General features: G+C 42.7%; 1 protein-coding gene across 6 annotated transcripts in view; it reads left to right on the top strand.

Moving 5' to 3' along the window:
- The window catches only part of arhgap45b (Rho GTPase activating protein 45b), a 115,787-nt gene that overhangs the window by 50,564 nt on the left and 45,866 nt on the right, over positions 1-19,357 (top strand). For all 6 annotated transcript variants that reach the window (XM_028816279.2, XM_028816278.2, XM_028816277.2 and 3 more), the window contains exons 3-6: positions 2,669-2,812; positions 5,878-5,962; positions 9,272-9,344; positions 10,923-10,998. In XM_028816279.2, coding sequence (XP_028672112.2) covers positions 2,669-2,812; positions 5,878-5,962; positions 9,272-9,344; positions 10,923-10,998 — 378 coding nt within the window. The remainder of the gene's footprint in view (positions 1-2,668; positions 2,813-5,877; positions 5,963-9,271; positions 9,345-10,922; positions 10,999-19,357) is intronic.

Here is a 19,357-nt window from a genome sequence, read left to right as displayed (position 1 = left end):
CGGTTGTTGTTTGTGACCATCAGGACACTCTTAGCCTTTTCTCAAGTATGGTTTGGAAGTCAGTCTATTGCACAATACAATTCCAAACTTGCACAGGTAGGTCACTCTGATAGCCAGTTGTCAAAAGTGACAATCTGGTTACTTTGATAGCCAGTTTTCAGGTATGGCCGATAAGCCACTCTAATAACCTGTTCTCAGGTCAGTTTAGCACACAAGTTCCAGTTCTTACTGGTAGGTCACTGATAGCCAGTTCTCAGACATGACCTATAAGATCACTTTGATGTCCAGTTCTCAGGTTTGATTTCAGGGTTATTTGGACAGCCAGTTGTCTAGTGTGCAGGGCAGATTAGTCCAGCATTTTTCAGATCTCACTGCTAGGGCAGTTTCATAGCCAATTTTCAGGTGTGATCAGCTGGTCACTCCGATTTCCTGTCCTCAGGTATGATCTTCATCTCACTCTGATCATCAGGTCATCAGTGTGATTGACACATCTCCATGATAGCGATGTCTCGGGTGTGGCCTTTGATAGCTAGTTCTCTGCTCTGACTGATAGGTCACTCTAACAGCCTGTACTCGCAGGTGATTGGGAGGTCAGTCTAGCATACAATTCCTTTCTCTCACTAGTGGGTCACTCTCATAGCCAGATCTTAGACATGACCAAGCAGGTCATTGTGGTATCCAATTGTTAGTTTTGATTACAGGGTCATTTGGACAGCCAGTTGTCAAGTGTGCTTGGCAGATGAGTCCAGCCCCCATTTCTCAGTTCTCAATGGTGGGCCTCTCTAAGAGCCTTTTATTAGGTGTGATTGGTACGTCCCACTGATAGGTGGTTCTCAAGTGTGATTGGCAGCATTTTTCAGTTCTCACAGGTAGGTCACTCTGATAGCCAGCTGTCAGGTGTGACCATCTGGTTACTTTGACAGCCTGGTTTTAGATATTACTGATCACAGCACTCTATTCTCAGGTGTGATTGGGATGTGGTCAGTCCAGCACACAATTCCTAGTTCTAATTGGTAGGTTACTCTGATAGCCAAATGTCAGGTGTGACCATCTGGTTATACTGATAGCCATATTTTGGGTATGACTGATAGGCCACTCTAATAGGCTGTTCTCATGTGTGATTGGCAGCTCAGTCCAACACACAATTCCCAGTGCTTACTGGTAGGTCACTCTGATTGTTTGTTCCCAAGTCAGGGGTGTAGCACAGAACTCTGGGCCCTATACATAAACTGTCTATGTGGGCTCCTTCCTCTCTAAAACAAACTTTTCATTCCATGCTTCAATACCCCCACCCAGTTCTCCCTGGATAATTGTTACTCTTTTTCCCCACTATGACTCCCATGTCCCGTCTTCCATTATGATTGACAGCCTGTGGTTCAGCCTGGCCCTCAGTTCTCAGTCCTGACTAGTAGTTATAGGTTGTCTGATGTGCTGTTCTCAAGTCTGATGGGCTCCTCGATCTTTGTCACCCAGCCCGCTCTTGCCCATTGTGCCTTTATACTTGATGGAGGCAGCTCTCGCCTAATGTGGGATGATTGTTTACTTCGAGGACAGGAGATTTCCCCGAAGCACAAGATGTCAAGTTTTCTTTTTACTGTATCAAGTACAGACTTAAAACACACAGTGCTACTGGAATGACACATGTAGATGTCTGTCTTTAGATGCATCTCTGAGTGGCTTATGGTTTGTGCTTCAAGACTCCACAGGTCGACCTTTGGCCTGTCTGGTTGGATTCCTTAATGTGACTTTCATTTTGAGAATATGACGAGTATGAGGAATCAGGCCAAAAACAGAGGGCACTCTTTAAAAGATGTAGGGTGTGATCAGGGTGTCAGATGCCACCACCTTTGATTCCGCCTCACTTGTATTTGCTGTATCTGTCTGCTATCCCAAGGTGGTCCCCAGGCTTTGCCTTTCTTTGTAGCAATCCTTCCCCTACCCCCTTACCCTGCCCGCTACTGGGTATTATATATGGCGCAGGCCCGCCCTAGATGCTTATTTACTGCACTGCACAGAGGAAGGAAGCTGGTGGGAGCTGCAAGCCAGGCAGGCAGCAGGAAGAGGAAGCGTGCAGCTCAGAGGTCTAACAGTCACACCAAGCACCTCGAGAACAGAGGATTCAGTGGTGGGGGGGGGAGTGGGGGGGTCTCCATAGGCCTGGCTTAGGGTGTTTCATGTTGTGAGTGAAAGTTGCTTTAGGCCGGGGGTGAAGGTTGGCATTAGATGACAGAAGACTTCACCTAGCCAGGGAAAAAAAGGATCCTGTGTGCCCCCTTCCCCAACTCCTCGGTGGTCACTCACTTTCACTTCTTCCTGTTAGATAGAAGATTGATTTCCAGGGGAACTGAGATGCACGAAAAAGCCAAATTCCTAAGCTCTCGCCTCACCAGTTCCCTGCGCCCCGAGTGACCTTTCTTCCTCCTGCAACGGTGAGCTTTTCTAAAGCACATTTGTTGACGCAAGAGAAAGTGCTGCAGGAAAGCCCCTTGGGGCCCTGATGGTCACCAAGTCTTCTGGTTTTCATTCCTACTGAGCTTTCACATACATCACCTTCCCTTTAGTTTTCCACTTTAGGGTGTCTGCTCAGTCAAGCCATCTCACCTCCTTGTGTTGTGTCCTTTAGAGGAGGGGAAGCTCGGAGCTCTGAATGTCTTTATTTTTGTTTCAGGCCACCAGGAGAACCAGCGTCCACTTGCACATGAATGTCTGGGGGAAGTGCTGAGGATTCTGCGACAGGTCATCAACAAATATCCTCTGCTGAAAACGGTGGAAGTGCTAACGGCAGCCGGGACCCTCATCTCCAAAGTTAAAGGTAACATGGGGCTATTGGGGAGCGAAGACATGGCTTCCTGCTCGCTGTCTCCCTGCTCTTACTTCATAGCACCTTAGGCTGTCTGGCCTCTCTAAGCTCCTCCCACTTTGTGCTAATCTTGAGTGTATGTCCAGTATTTATTCACCAAGTCATAAGAACAGAAAGACTGTTCCCAAAATCCCAGAGTGTGAGTGCAGCCGAACAAAGCGATTCACTTGAGGTCAAGTAGTGGCTCAGTGTTGTGGACTGCCAACCATATTACTTACAATACAATGTGTTAGGCACTGGAGGGCTACGCTGCACATCTAATTCAATTTAGGGGTGGTGTATTGAGTAGAGCCTTTCCAGACAGAATCTGGCAGAAGACAGGAACAGTGGACAGGCTGGCATAGCATACTTGTAGGGTGACAATTTAGAATTGCCATTTAACCTAACATGCACATCTTGCAATGTAACATAAGTGAAACACACATGGAAATGGAGAGAATGTGAAAATCCCACACAGCAATAATAATAATTCTTTGCATTTATATAGTGCTTTTCTCACTACTCAAAGCACTCAGCAATTGCAGGTTAAGGGCCCAACAGAGCAGAGTCCCTTTTTAGCATTTATGGGATTCGAACTGGCAACCTTCCGATTGCCAGTGCAGATCCCTAGCCTCAGAGCCACCACTCCACCAGCACACTAAGAAGCCTTTGTAAATGCCATAAAGAAGCAGTAAGACCCTACTGACCCACTGGGTTTAGAAAAACATGGTAGATGAAGTAATAAGAAAAAAATCATTCACACATGGAGACACACTGGTTGTCAGATAAAGGTGGTCCATATAGAGCAAGCTGAACATTTCCATTTTCGCCTCACATTCATTTGTTTTCAGTATGAAAAACACCGGCCCACAGTGAGCACATTGCCAATCCAAGTTTCGAAAGTAGTGCTTCTCAACCAATCATTGATGTATGGATGTTGTGGAACAAAGTGACTTGCAGGGTCCCGAAAATAGTTGGGGTGCCAACCCGGTAATTTAAAAGAATAAACAGGCGCTCGGGGTCACTTTAGCAGACATCAATGGTATAGGCAATCTGGCTCTGTTTCAGTGAGTCTGACTGGGGAGCTCCGTCATGTCAAAGGCTCGGGTCACAAGTGACACCCTCCTTCTGAGAACGGCCTTTTTATATGCTCCAGAGTGGGAGGGGCGGGGCCTTTGTAGCAACAAGGGGTGGTCAGTCATCCTGCTGGGTCATCTTCTTCTCTGAGCTGCAGAGGGAAGAGACAATGCAGTTAGCGACAGCACCCCCCTCATCCTGGAGTGGTATTGCATACCTGATTAGAACGGGTAAAGTGATCCTCAGATGCACATGCATGACAGTATAAAAGCAGTGTTTGCATATGGGTGGAAGTTGTGAGTATTTGATGATCTCCTCATTTGATGGCAAAAATTTCTCTGTCGTTGTTCTTGCATTCTGTATCATCATATCTGCGTGCCATAATGTTGGCCTGCTGTTATGCATCTACATTCAGCTTTACCTCTCGTTGTTATTTGTCACTGAAGCTCCTCCTGTGTTTGGCTTGTCGCTCAAGGGATGTCACCTCTGGAGTTCTTTTTTGTGCTGTCATAGTGTGTAGCAGTGTAAGTCAGCGGAGGGGCATATCCTACTTAAAAAGAAATCAAATATGCAGCATCTACAGTTTTCTGCTGCCATCTAAGGGCATGGGGGATACAATGCATCCATCAATCCAGTCATCCATTTCCACAGTCGGGGAACCACCATCAGCCAGGCAGCAACCCACTGCAGAACGACACCAGGCCATCGCAGGGTACATTCATACACACACCTAGTTGTGCAGAGTCATGCAATGCCCAACAATGGGTCACTAAATAAACCCTACCGAACTACTGTCCCCTAGTGACAGACCACTCGGGTCTGAGCTGTGGACCATCCTTTCATAACCTGAGACATGCAGCAGTATATTTAATGAATATATTATTTCAATAAAGCTTTTATAAAACAATAATAATAATAATAGCAATAGTAATCCACCGTAAAAGAGGACTTTTGTGTTTGTCTGTGTATCTGTCCAGTTGTTATGTCTCTGTCATTCAAAAAAATGGAGCATTACAAACATTTTTAGTATTGAAATGCATTGCATTTGCCATTCCAACAGATGGCACATCACAAACATTAACACTGCTTTTACGAATCCCATATCAGATGGCATATAACAGAGACATATGCGTTTCATCTTCCATTACAACAGATGATCCATCACAAACATTTGTAGAAATGCACTTTTATTACTGTAAATGTTTGTGAGCCACCATCCTTTGGAATGACAAATGGCAATGTATGTTTACGACAAGCATTGCAAAATACAATCCAATAGATGGTGCAGTACAAAGTTAATGCTGATTGTTTAGATTTCAACCTGTCTTAGATGGGTAGCACAGCTAGTGATATATATATATATATATATATATATATATATATATATATATATATATATATATATATATATATATATATATATATATATATATATATATAGTTTATCATGTGCCTCTTCTATGCTTAAAGTGCTTTTATGGGCTTCATTTTTGTATTTTGTATTTTGGGCCTTTTTGATATACAGTATATGGGGGTGGCACGGTGGTGCAGTTGTAGCTTCACTGCCTCAGAACAAAAAGGCTGGGGTTCATGTTCTGGGTCCACCTTGCATGGAGGCTGCATGTTTTCCCTGTGTCTATGTGGTCTTCCTCCATGTGCTCCAATTTCCTGCCACAGTTCAAAGACGTGCAGGACAGGTGGATTGGCGATGCTATATTGGCCTGTGTGTGTTTGTCTTCACCCTGTGATGGATTGGCACCCCATTTAATGATCTTTCCTGCCTTGTGGAACTGGCTCCAGCTGCCCTGTTTCTTTGTCCTGTGGTCAGATTCAGGTTCTCCCTCCCTCCCATCCTGTCCATCTTCTCTCATTAGTCTCCTTTCTTCACCTTCTCTTTTCCATGTTTTCTTTGTCTTTATATGTTGCAGCCACTGGCCAAAACTCTTGTTTTCTTCTTTCAGGTTTCCATTATGAGGCAAACATTGAAGCCGACAAGAAAGACTTTGAGAAGGCAGTTGAGACCATCGCTGTGGCATTCAGCAGCAAGTGAGTCATAAGGCTGATGCTGTGTGCTCTCCAGTAATGTGTGGGAGTGCTTTGATTCCTAATAAAATTGATCATCCTGAGCAATGTGAAAAGATGGCATTGTGATTAGAACTGCTGCCTAACTGCTCTGTCATACTGGCGTCAGTCCCAGCCTGATCTCTTTCTCTGCATGGAGTTTTACAACATGGGCTTTCTCTCAATATCTGGTCAGGTCCTGTCTATATCTAATTGGGCTTTCTCTCAATATCTGGTCATGTTCTCCCTGTATCCACATTGGCTTTCTCTCAAAATCTAGTTTTGTTCTTCATATATCCATATGGACCTTCTCTCAAACTCTGGTCACTTTCTTGCTGTATTTACAAGGGCTTTTGCTCAATATCTGGTTACGTTCTCCTAGTATCCGCGTAGGCCATCTCTCAAAATTCGGTCTCGTTTTCCCTGTATCCACATATGATTTCTCTCAATATCTGGTCATGTTATCCATATATCCATCCATATGAGTTTTCCCTCAAAATCTGGTCACATTCTCTCTGCATCCACATGTGCTTTTCTTTATATTTGGTTTCTATCTCCCTGTATCTACAAATGCTTTCATTTAATATCTGGTCATGTTCTACCTATGCCCACATGGGCTTTCTCACAATATTTGGTCAGGATCTTCCTATATCCACATACACTTTTTCTCAATATCTGGTTACATTCTTCCTGTATAAACATGGGCTTTTTCTTTACATCTGATCATGTTCTCCCTCATTCAACATATGCTTTCTGTCAATATCTGCTCACATTTTTCTACAGGTGCTGGTCATAAAATTAGAATATTGATTTATTTCAGTAATTCCATTCAAAAAGTGAAACTTGTATATTAGATTCATTCATTACACACAGACTGATGTATTTCAAATGTTTATTTCTTTTAATGTTGATGATTATAACTGACAACTAATGAAAGTCCCAAATTCAGTATCTCGGAAAACTAGAATATTGTGAAAAGGTTGAATATTGAAGACACCTGGTGCCACACTCTAATCAGCTAATTAACTCAAAACACCTGCAAAAGCCTTTAAATGGTCTCTCAGTCTAGTTCTGTAGGCTACACAATCATGGGGAAGACTGCTGACTTGACAGTTGTCCAAAAGACGACCATTGATACCTTGCACAAGGAGGGCAAGACACAAAAGGTCATTGCTAAAGAGGCTGGCTGTTCACAGCTCTGTGTCCAAGCACATTAATAAAGAGGCGAAGGGAAGGACAAGATGTGGTAGAAAAAAGTGTACAAACAATAGGGATAACCGCACCCTGGAGAGGATTGTGAAACAAAACCCATTCAAAAATGTGGGAAGATTCACAAAGAGTGGACTGCAGCTGGAGTCAGTGCTTCAAGAACCACCACGCACAGACGTATGCAAGACATGGGTTTCAGCTGTCGCATTCCTTGTGTCAAGCCACTCTTGAATAAGAGACAGCGTCAGAAGCGTCTCGCCTGGGCTAAAGACAAAAAGGACTGGACTGTTGTTTTCTGATGAAAGTAAATTTTGCATTTCCTTTGGAAATCAAGGTTCCAGAGTCTGGAGGAAGAGAGGAGAGGCACAGAATCCACGTTGCGTGAGGTCCAGTGTAAAGTTTCCACAGTCAGTGATGGTTTGGGGTGCCATGTCATCTGCTGGTGTTGGTCCATTGTGTTTTCTGAGGTCCAAGGTCAATGCAGCCGTCTACCAGGAAGTTTTAGAGCACTTCATGCTTCCTGCTGCTGACGAACTTTATGGAGATGCAGATTTCATTTTCCAACAGGACCTGGCACCTGCACACAGTGCCAAAGCTACCAGTACCTGGTTTAAGGACCATGGTATCCCTGTTCTTGATTGGCCAGCAAACTCGCCTGACCTTAACCCCATAGAAAATCTATGGGGTATTGTGAGGAAGATGCAATACGCCAGATCCAACAATTCAGAAGAGCTGAAGGCCACTATCAGAGCAACATGGGTTCTCATAACACCTGAGCAGTGCCACAGACTAATTGACTCCATGCCACGCCGCATTGCTGCAGTAATCCAGGCCAAAGGAGCCCCAACTAAATATTGAGTGCTGTACATGCTCATACTTTTCATGTTCATACCTTTCAGTTGGCCAACATTTCTAAAAATCCTTTTTTTGCATTGGTCTTAATTGATATTCTAATTTTCCGAGATACTGAATTTGGGACTTTCATTAGTTGTCAGTTATAATCATCAACATTAAAAGAAATAAACATTTGAAATACATCAGTCTGTGTGTAATGAATGAATCTAATATACAAGTTTCACTTTTTGAATGGAATTACTGAAATAAATCAACTTTGTCATGATATTCTAATTTTATGACCAGCACCTGTATATCTACATGGGCTTTCTCTTTAAATCTGCTCTCATTCTCCCTGTACGGGCTTTCTTTCAATAGTTTGATTTCCTCTTCATTCCCTAAAATGTGTGGGTTGGGTTAATTAATCACTCTGAGCTGAGGGTACTGGTGCCCTCTATAGGATTGGCTCCTAGCTGCACCCAGTGTCACTCTTTATACTATAAACACTGAATTGAATTCAGAAAGTTTGAAAGCAAAAAGATGGTAGTTTATATTAATCAGAGGTTAAAAAAATAAAAAATGTTAAAAAGTGAAACAGTGCCTCGCCCAATTCATAAAACCCCAGAGGCGACTGCCACGGCTTAGTCAGTTTTAATCGACAGCACCCTGTTGCCAAAAACAGAGAAGTCAGATGATGCTGAGATTATTGGCTCACACGACAGAACATGAGGCTTTGACAATAGAGAACCTGCTTCCTTATTTGCAGCAGGAAGCCAGGTGTCAGACGCAGACAAGCGAGAGTGAGATGACCAACACATTCAGAGTGTTTAATGGTGACCCTGCAGACACATGGCTGAAGCCAGAGGGATGTATGGCCCGATGCAGCAGGTACACTCAAGGGGCTTATTTTCTTTTTGGGATAATCTCAGAGGAGGCATACAGTTCAAGGATGGCAGCATCTTGGGAGAAAGCAGAAGGTACTCAGTTTAGGGAGAACTGGTCGTTGGCTTTGTGGAAGTCAGTGATAAGCTGTTGTGTGGCCTGGCTAATGAGTTGACTGCAGGAGATGGTTTTAAAGAAAAGACCTTGTAGAAAATGGCATGAAACTGGGAGCCGAGGGAAGTTTGGAAGGCCATCACTACAGATGCTCATCGTTCGGCCACCTTCTGTGCTCAATGGGACCACGGCATTGGTGCGAAGTCGAGCGTGGAAAGCTCCATGAATTCAATCTTGTGTCTTGTCTTCTCCTAGTGTTTCTGAGCTGCTCATGGGTGAAGTGGACAATAGCACTCTCCTCTCCTTGCCTCTGACGGAGAAGAGCCGGGTAAGTGGGGCATTGGAAAGCTGGGCATTGCTAGTTGATCAATCAGGTTTCATTTTATATGGCACCTTTCATATTTGGTGCCATTGCAAAGGTCTTTCTTGGGCTGTTCAGAATTAGATCCAATACTTGGAAAGCAGGGGAGACTGACATTTTATCATTTTATATAGTGCCTTGCACAGGAAGCACAACTGCATGATGATTAGTGATAAACTCTTTGTCCTGCCACTTGGAAAACTGATGACTAATGTATCTTCATACTTCATTTTATATAGTGCCTTTCACAGCAGCAGCAGTCGTCACAGGATGTGTTACATAGGTAAAATTGTGAATCTCAGCATCAGTGAGTGACTGCTGTATTAGTCATTCTCCATTTTATATATCGCCTTTTGTAGTAAGCACTCCATTGGTGGGAACTTTGACAGTGTAGAGAGAGTATGTGTGTGGTGGTCACCTTTTAGTCACTCTTCATTTTATATGGGGAGCTTTGCAAAGGTAGAGTGTGGTATCAGCTATGGTGGCGTCAAACTGTTAATTAGTAGGGGCTGACCTATAATTCCCCTTTTGTATAGTGCCTTTCACATTAAGCAATATAACAAGGCACATTCAGTTCATTAAGTGTGAGGTGTTTGGCACCCGCTCTGGAAGTGCCAACCCTCCTTCCACTTAGGAAGTGGTGGGCTTATATATTAAACATGCTCCGTTTCATATAGTGCCTTCCATAACAACCACTGTCACAAGGTACATTACAAGGGTAGCATATGTGGTGTTCAGCATCAGCAATGGCAATGTCAAACTCTCTTGGCATCTAGGAATTAGAGGGGCTGACCTATTCATTATTCTCCATTTTATGTAGTGCCTTTCACATCAAACTTCACAACAAGACGTATGAAACACTTAGAGCATAAGGAGCTGCTTTGGCACTCAACCATTGTCACTTTAATATAGTGACTTTCATAACAGTCAACATCACATGTAGAGTATCAGGTGTTTGGCACCAGCTCTGGAAGTGGCAAACCAGCGCAGTGGAGGAGAGAGCAACATATCAATTAGTCTTCACTTGATCTCGTGCCTTTCACCACAAGTGTTACACGTTTGAACGCAGCAGATCTTTGACCCACTTATTTGACAGCCAAGGTGCAAGCTACAGATGGGTCAAAGCGTTCAAAGATGACGTTTCTCCACTCAGTTTCTGAGCTTTCTCTCTGTGACAGAGTGAGGGAGGATCTTTAGGCTTAAATACTCGGAAAACACATAGAATTTGAGCACCCCTGCTGCGCTTGTAGAAAACGCAGGAATGAATGAGCTACAGCATCACTGAAGGAGGCAGATGAAGGTGTCATGCATTTGATGTCGCTGCTTCATTGGAATTGGAAGCTAGATTTTCAGTGAAGAAGCTGGCAGCTCATCTCATATCAGTAAGAGCAGCAGAGCACATGCTGCCCACTGAGGTCTGCTCTCTGCACAGAAAAACAGCTTGCACAGTAGACTTGAGAAATTGAACTGATGCTCTCAGTGTGTGTGTGTGTGTGTCTATGAATTGTGTCCATCTCCTCACTTGTGTTTCCTTTTTCTTCACAGTCCATGGAGAATCTTTACAGTGGCCTATCTGGTCCTGGATTTGACATGCCCTCCAGAAGCGAACTACAAGAATACGGTAAGTGACTGTAACAGTCTACATGTTCTTTTGGAGGAAGGCCACAACAGCTTTGGAATTGAGAGGTGGAGCTACAGGAGTTTTGGTTTAGAGATGGGAAACTGTGTCTTGATACCATGGTGGGTCCTCAGAGGACTTTAGTTCAAGACAATAACATAGCATAATGAAACCCATGTAATCCAATTCAGTGTGGGAGGCATTAGAAAGAAACCAGTCCTGGATCTGGCATTTGTTAATTTTAAGGGTCACTCCCTAAACATATAGTATCCATCCATCCATTAATTTTCTCAACCTGCTTATTAAGGGTAGGGTCATGGGAGAGCTGGAGCCTCGGTCCTACAGTAGATGGGGCCTATTTATGGCAATCAGTTAACTTAAAATGCATGTCTTTTGGATATGGGATGAAAACTAGAGCATCCAGAGACAAGGAGAGCTTGCAGATTCACACAGAACATAACAAAGTTGAAATAACCATTCAGTCCATTAGACACATTTATTTAATTAATAGCTGAGCCGTCCCAATGTCTCATTTGGATTCTTCTTAAAGGTTGTCAAGGTTTCTGCTTCAACTACATGTCTTGATAGTTTGTTCAAGACCCCTACAACTGTTTGAGTGCAGAACTGCTTGCTGGCTTCAGTCCTAAATGCACTACCCCTTAATTTCTACTGGCATCCTCAAGTATGTTGCTAACTGTTAAGCTGAAAGAATTCTGCTGGATCTGCATTATCAATACTTTTGAAAGTACCCCAGTGTAGGATTCCCACCCACAACACTGGAACTGTGAGGCACCAGCATTAACCGATATGTCACCATGCCAGGAAGTTGATGGCAGTATTCTTACTTATAGAACTGCCCCTTCTGTGAGACTAGTCCTACAAAAGCTTCCGTTTTTAACCCTTTTTATTGCCGCCTTCTGCTTTGGTCTTGCAGTTCCAGTTGGGTCCCACCAAATTCCTGCTTAACCAATGTTGTAAGGTATTGGAGCGTCAGCCTGAACTGGTGTAATGTCAGCTTGTACTTCTTCATCCTTGAAGGCCTATTTTTTATGCTTTTTATGAAATGCTGTCACATCTCCCAAAAAGTGACCACTGAGTTCTATCTTGGCCTTATTTGAAAACCACAGAGATTCAGGTTGTTTTACTTTGTAACATCTTCCATCAGACAGATGCTGAATTCAAGTTTGATGTGATTTAGGGATAATGACCTTTAGGGTCAGGAAGGTATTTGGAAATGACATCACAACATGTGGCACCACTAAGAATACCGTTAAAACGAAGCTAGAATAGTGGACAAGAGTTATGGAAGATAGATACCTTAAGATTAGTAGAAAATCAACAGAATATCTAAGATTTCAGGGACAAGAACAAAATGGAGAAGTTAACCTCAAGGAAGGAAGGCTTCAAAGGGTGGAAAAGGCCCAATATCTTGGATCAACAACAACAGAGGATAGAGAGCTAGATCTAGAAATAAACAATAGAATGCAATCAGGTTGGAAAAATTGGGAAAAGGTGTCAGGAGAAAAATCAGCACAGGAGTACAGGGTGAAACAGCAGTGAGACCGGCATTGTTGTATGTATTAGAATTCTGGACGGTTAAAAAGGTGCACAAAAAGAAACGTGAATGCCTTAGACATGAAGATGTTGAGATGGATGTACAGAATAGCAAAGCTTGGTAAGATCAGGAATGAGAGAATTAGCAGTACAATTAAAGTTGGCACAATCTCTTAAGAAAATTCAGGAAAGATTAAAGTGGTATGGACATGTAATGAGAAGAGAGGTAAACAGTGTGGGGAGAAGAATTATAGATATTAAGGTGTGGGAAGGAGGAGAAGACGCTGAACAAAGACAACTTGGATGGACTGTGCGAAGGGGAATCTAAGAGAGAAAGGAAGTGTACAACAGATGAGAATGGAGGAGGCTGGTCCAATACAGCAACCCCACATAAAAGTGGGAAAAGCTTATGAAGAAGTAGCAACTTCAGTTTCTTTAATTTTGAGTGGCTACTTGTCATTGTTCTTGGAGAAAGGGCTACAGTTTTTGTTTTCTGAGGTTAAAAAAAGTTGCTTTGTTTCACATTGTGGAAGATGGACAATGTAATTGTTTTAATTTTGGGATGAGGATCTTTAGTTTTTAATATTTCAGCTGAAAACTCCAACCACTGTTAGCCTACACAGTGTTTAATTAATGTAACACAATTTTATAGGCCTTGGTTTTGATAATGTGTTTTAATCTCCCTGAACTATCGCAGCTATGTGGGATCTTTGAGTAACACCCTATGCTTACCATGTGCAAGATGGAAATGTTCTTAAAAGGTAACATGCTTACCTTTCATAGTTTTCCTTCAATATCTACACCCTCTCATAATACTGAAGATACAGTATTAGCAGCATCTTCAGATTACCATCTAATTTCATTGGGTACACCCGTAGAACATCTAAGGTAATGGTGGGAATGGCCCAAGGTGAGAGCAGGCCCTCAAAACTGAGACGAACAGAGCTCGGCCGCTTTGAAAGTACAACTCTTGTTAGTTTGTTCCAGCCAAAATGTAATTTTGTTAATTGTAAGTGTGCACCGCACAAATAAGATTATCCAAAGTACATCCAGGATACGATCAGAACTGTGAATTATGTCATCAGGTGGCTGACTTAGCAAGTGTTCTCGTTTGAGAATGCCCAATACTCAGACATACCTGCAGGCGATCTTTGCATATTTGTCAGACTGTTTTGGATTCACAGTTACGCCTGTGAATGACACCTGATGGGACAACCGTCTGTCATAAAAAAAAATCACCATGGTCTTACATTGAAATGAGATTCTGGGAGAATCATAACTCTATCCACCCATCCATTTTCTTTTTGGGGCCTAGCAAAGATGCTCAGACATTCCTTTTCCTCGCCACCCCTACCATCTCTTCCTGGGGGATATGGATTCGAATCCACTAGAAGTTACACCATTATACAGAAAAGTTAAAAAACAGCACACATGATGTAACATTCAGGAGCATTTGTAGACTTGACTAGCTGGTTTGAAAGTTGGAGCATTTTAACAATTTCTAGTCACTTCATGTGGTAGTATGGTGTTGTACTGTTTTATATAAATAAATGTTGTTGTTGTGTTAGCCACTGAACAGATTACATTATGCAAGCTTTAGAGTAAGGGTTCCCAACTCCGGTCTGGAGGGCCCCAGTGGCTGTAGGTTTTCATTCGAACCCTTTTCTTAATTAGTGACCTGTTTTTGTTACTAATTAACTTCTTTTGAATTCATTGTAATGGACTTGTTCTTGAAGACTCAGACCCCATAATTGTTGCATTTTGCTTAATTAGCAGCCAAACAATAGTGAGATATAAAATGAACCAAATCATGAGCAGCAAACTGTGACCATTACACAGTATCTGAAAATAAAGAAAAGTGACGGTCTCATGAATTCTGATCTGCTCAGATCTCCAAAATATTTTAACAGCGCTCTTAGAAAAGAGAAAACCAACAATTTCAGAGATGAATTCTATTGCAATATGAGAGCAGCAACAAGCCATGGTATTAAATAACGGGTTTAATTAACAACAAGAATCAATGCCTAATTAAGCAACTGGTTGGAGTGAAATTGGTTGGAGTTTGAGGCCCTGGATTCTCTTTGGGTGCCATTTAAGGAATGAAATAAAGAAACTCAGAGGAACGATGAAGAAATTCAGGGGAACAAATCTGAAAAAACAAATCAAGTAAAATTAATTAAAAAAAAAGTTAATTAGCAGCAAAAACAGGTCACTAATTGTGAAAAGACTTGAGAATGAAAACTTGTAGCCACTAGGGCCCTGCAGGACCAGTTGGGGGCCCCTGCTTTAGAGGCAGCTCAGTCCCCTTCTTCAGCAAGATGTAATACTGAAACTGGAGCTCCCAGTGTTTATATAGACACTACGACAGAGACAGCATTGGAAAACCCTAAAGTCGGCCATCTTCATTGACAAAAATTAACAGGCCACTCCAGCCCAAGATTTATTTAGCATGAGAGGAGAACAATGTATACTCAAGATTTTTTGATAAGATGATTGTCCAACAAAGTCTCTTGAAGTTTTTGCTAAGTTTTCCTTACAATGTGGATTTGTAATTAAATCGTCTGGATCAGTCAGAGAGATGTAAATAGTCGTCATATCTATATATATAAAATCCCTATGTGCGTCCAGGTGTCCATGTGTGGGTGTCTTCTGGTGAAGTGCGCATGCGTGGGGCACGGTGCTATGCGCGATATTACTGTCAGAGAAAGTTAGAGGCGTTTTACGGAAATACAACCCAGTATTACTGCGAGAGGAAATTAAAGGTACACAATACAGTGACGACGCATATTACAGCCACATACAAGCCAGTATTACTGTCAGAGGAGATTAAAGGCATATTACCGACGCGCACGCCTGTATTACCGCCAGAGAAAATTAAAGGTATATTACGGACGTACAAGCCAGCGGACGTACAAGACGGTATCCTTCAATAAGGGCGCGCACAAAAAGGCGAGCCTCAAAAGGGCGACCTCAATTGGGCGCAGCGAATAAAGGCGCGTGTAAATAAAGATCTGCACCTTTGTTGCTCTTCACATATTCCAGAGCCATTTGAATTACATTATCTACGAACGCCTTTATTCGTCGCGCTCAATTGAGGTCGCCCTTTTGAAGCTCGCCTTTTTGTGCGCGCCCTTATTGAATAGAGCCGTACAAGACAGTATTACTGTCACAGAAAATTAAAGACACACAATACACGGCGGCAGCCCACGAAGAACGGTCAGCTCAGCAAGTAAACATCAACAAAAGAAAGGCTGAAAGAAGAAAAAATACGACCAACAAAAAGAATGAGGTCAAAGTCCCTTGCCATTTAATATAGACTGTTCCTACTAATGTTTATGCACTACTGTTCTAGCGCCCGTTATTGTAACGGGCTAAATGACTAGTCTGGTTATAAAAGTCTTGGCTCTATTTAAACCATGTTGTAGTGTGTTACATTTTAGCATCAGTTCAACTTCCCATTCCATTCTCTCCTACTGTGTCTTGAAGTTGCTCATAAGCACTGTGACTTTAAAGTCCTTCTCATAGAGACCATCGCTGCTGAAGTGAGCTCCTACAGGACCATCCCTATTGCCATGCTTAATGTGGAACCTGTGCAGATTCATTCTTTGGCGGAGTGTTTGTCCAGTTTCTGTTACACAGAATGAGTTCACTGTTGGGACATTTCCTACAGAGAATTAGGTAGACCACATTAGGTGATCTGCAAGGAAATGATCCCTTTATGCGAAGTCCTTGTTGGTAGTGTGCTATAACTACACAATCTGGTATCATAAATGTGAGCATATGTTTACATCTTTTCTGTAGGCTGGGAGATGAACACTTTTTCTGAGTTGTATCACGATTTTGTTTATTACGTATTTTTGTAACAGTATTAAAAACATAACAGTAACAACAGAATGTTATTCCGTGTATTAATAGTGTACATACAATTGTTTAATTTCATTTTCTAATCCGCTTAATCCAGACTAGGGTTGTGGGTGGGTTACTGGAGCCTATCCCAGCTAGCGTAGGTTTCAAGGCAGGAGCAAACCCTGGACAGGCCATTTAAAGTTTTACTGTTTGTTGTTAAGTCCTTGAACAGTTTAACCCTCGTTTATTTTACTGATCTCTTACACCTTTATTCTCCTTCACGCTCACTGAGGTCCAGTGACCTGAAGTTATTGGCCGTGCTGAAATCTAGACTGATTTTTTGGGGGGGGGGGGGTTTGGGGGGGTGCTTTTGCAGTAGCTGCCCCCTAAGCTTTGGAGCAGTCTGCCTTAGCTTTTTAGACTTCGTATTTTATTGAGACTATTACTTATGCTATTTATTTATTCTGTTTTGATGTATTTATTTTTATCTATATATGTATTTCTGTGTTGGCACTGTGCCCGGGATTGGTTCCTGCCTTATGCCCTGTGTTGGCTGAGATTGGCTCCAGCAGACCCCCGTGACCCTGTGTTCGGATTCAGCGGGTTGGAAAATGGATGGATGGATGAATTTCTGTATTAATGGAAGTGGTACAGCACTTTGGTCAACTTCTGTTGTTTTAATTGTGCTTTGTGCTTTATAAGTAAATGGACTAGACTTAAAATTCAGTGTCATTCTCAATGGGAGATTTTGCAGTTTCAAAAATATGTACAGCTCATATGTAAGCTCGGATATGTCAACAAAAACTGAACCATCCTGACAAATTTCCTTGTAGGAATAAATGTGCCAAGTTTGATTCGTCTGTCAGTATAACATCACACTAATAGGCCTCATCTCAAACAATGATGAGTCCATATAGAAACGAGAGGTGTAACAGAGTATGGTGCAGCCATGATAATTTGGACGTTAACATTCAGAAAACTCAGGAGATGATCATAGATTTCAGGAAACTGCTACCTGCTTACCTATCACTTCCTATAAATGGCTCAGCTGTTGGGACAACACAGAAATTTGGGTTTCTTGCAACTGTGTTATTCAGAAAGCCCATCAGAGAATATTATTTTTGTGTTAGCTAAGTGTGAAGTGTAAAAGAGAGAGGAGAACTAAACAAAAGTTGTGGTGCCAACCCTGCCATCCCATTTACTGCAGAAATCAAATAACTGAACAAAAATGGGCGTGCAGTGGCACAACAGAAATAAGGCATAGCAGCTGCCTTCCTAGTCTCTGTGGCATCTGAGAGGTATTGACTCTCTTAAGCAGGAACTCCGTCATACGGCACTGCAGTCCTCAGATTAAGATGCCATCTTCTGGGAATCCTTGAATTTATGTCGTCCCGACTGGAATAGGTATGAATTGTGCTGACCTGTGGGCATGTCTTAAGTGTCCGCTCTACGTGATTTCTCAGAGCTACGGAGGAGAAAGAAGATGGTATTGTTAGCGCTGGCTGTTGCCCCATGAGGTATTACATGCTTTCTCTGAGTCTGGAAGGGTGATCATCAGGCACCCATGCATGACATAAGGAAATTCAATCCCCCGACCCCAGTTCTACTCAACCAACATCAGGTCCATTCTGACATCATCTATAACTGTCTGGTGGGCTACTGCCTCTGTAAAGTCAATCTACAGCGCATTGTGAGAACTTGTGAAAATACCATAAGCTGTAACTGAATGCACATTTAAGTCCCGTATGAGTCCAGGGTAAAGAAGATAGTCATAAAGATCATTACTGATCCGACTCACTAACGGCATCACCGATACCAAAGACCTGCCTTCATGCAGTGAAAGCTTAAACAACACTTCACCTAAATAGCTCTTTACATGTGCGGTTATTCTGACTAATTAGGTCTGAGGGTCTGCTCGGGCATCGATGGATACCTGCACACTGGACTGCCTGGACTTTTTAAATCATATTTTATCTCTTTATATTTTGTATTGCCCTTGTCTGCAGCATCATATTTTATATTTAACTTTTGTATTTTGTGTTGTTCTATGTTGCACCGATGCTGCCAAGACAAATTCCTATTTACCCATTAGGGTCAGAAAAGCAAATTTTGATCCTGAATCTGATTCTGAACAAACTCAGTTCACTGCGAGCCGAGTTGTTTCGTGCAGACGGACATCTAGACATGGCAATAGCAGTAGGTGCTTTTCAAATTATATGCAAACGCACCTAAAAAAAAGTAACTAAAGGCCAGTAGGCAGCATCGCGGATAAATTGATGGAAGCAATTATTAGGTTAAAGATCAAGCATTACATAACAATAACAGGTTTATCAGTGAACAGTCAGCATGGGTTAATACTGGAAGATTATGTTTCGCTGATATGCTCGAATACTATGGGGAACCAATAAGAACACAGAGGCTGTGAACACCAGAGAGCACACCAACTCCTCAACACCCGATGCAGCAGGCACAAGTTCAGCAACACACATGTTCATTTAGACGGGGAATCGCTTCCCAAATCGTTCCCCTCAGCAGCACATTACAAAAGCACAGTAAACCAGGTAAAAGCACTTTCTTTGCCTTCTCTCTGTCTCTTCCTCTCTCTTCCATCCACCTCCACTCCTCCCTCAAGCTTCGTTCTCTTCCTTTCGACTCTGGCTCCTTGATTGGAGTGGAAGAGGCTCCATTAATAGGGCGCCCGGAAGTCCTCCAGGTGTCCGGTGATCTTCTTCTGGTAGCTCTGCCGGGGTGTGGCTGCAGTTCTGCTAAGGAGGCTCAGCAATTCACCCTTGCACCCCCTGCTGGTAGCCACGAACCCTGGAGAGTGTTGAGCGTCCATGCTCCAACCCGTTGTACCACAACAAGCCAGGAGGGCTGCCTTCCTTCTGTTGTCCCTGGGGAGGTATTGCCGTGTATAAGCTCCATCCCCTGGTCTGCATCCCAGCTGTCCATCACAAGGCGC

This window comes from Erpetoichthys calabaricus, chromosome 12 (assembly GCF_900747795.2).
Source record: "Erpetoichthys calabaricus chromosome 12, fErpCal1.3, whole genome shotgun sequence".
NCBI lineage: Eukaryota > Metazoa > Chordata > Cladistia > Polypteriformes > Polypteridae > Erpetoichthys > Erpetoichthys calabaricus.
Note: the sequence above shows the minus strand (reverse complement) of the source record. Positions and strands in the feature narration are given on the sequence as shown.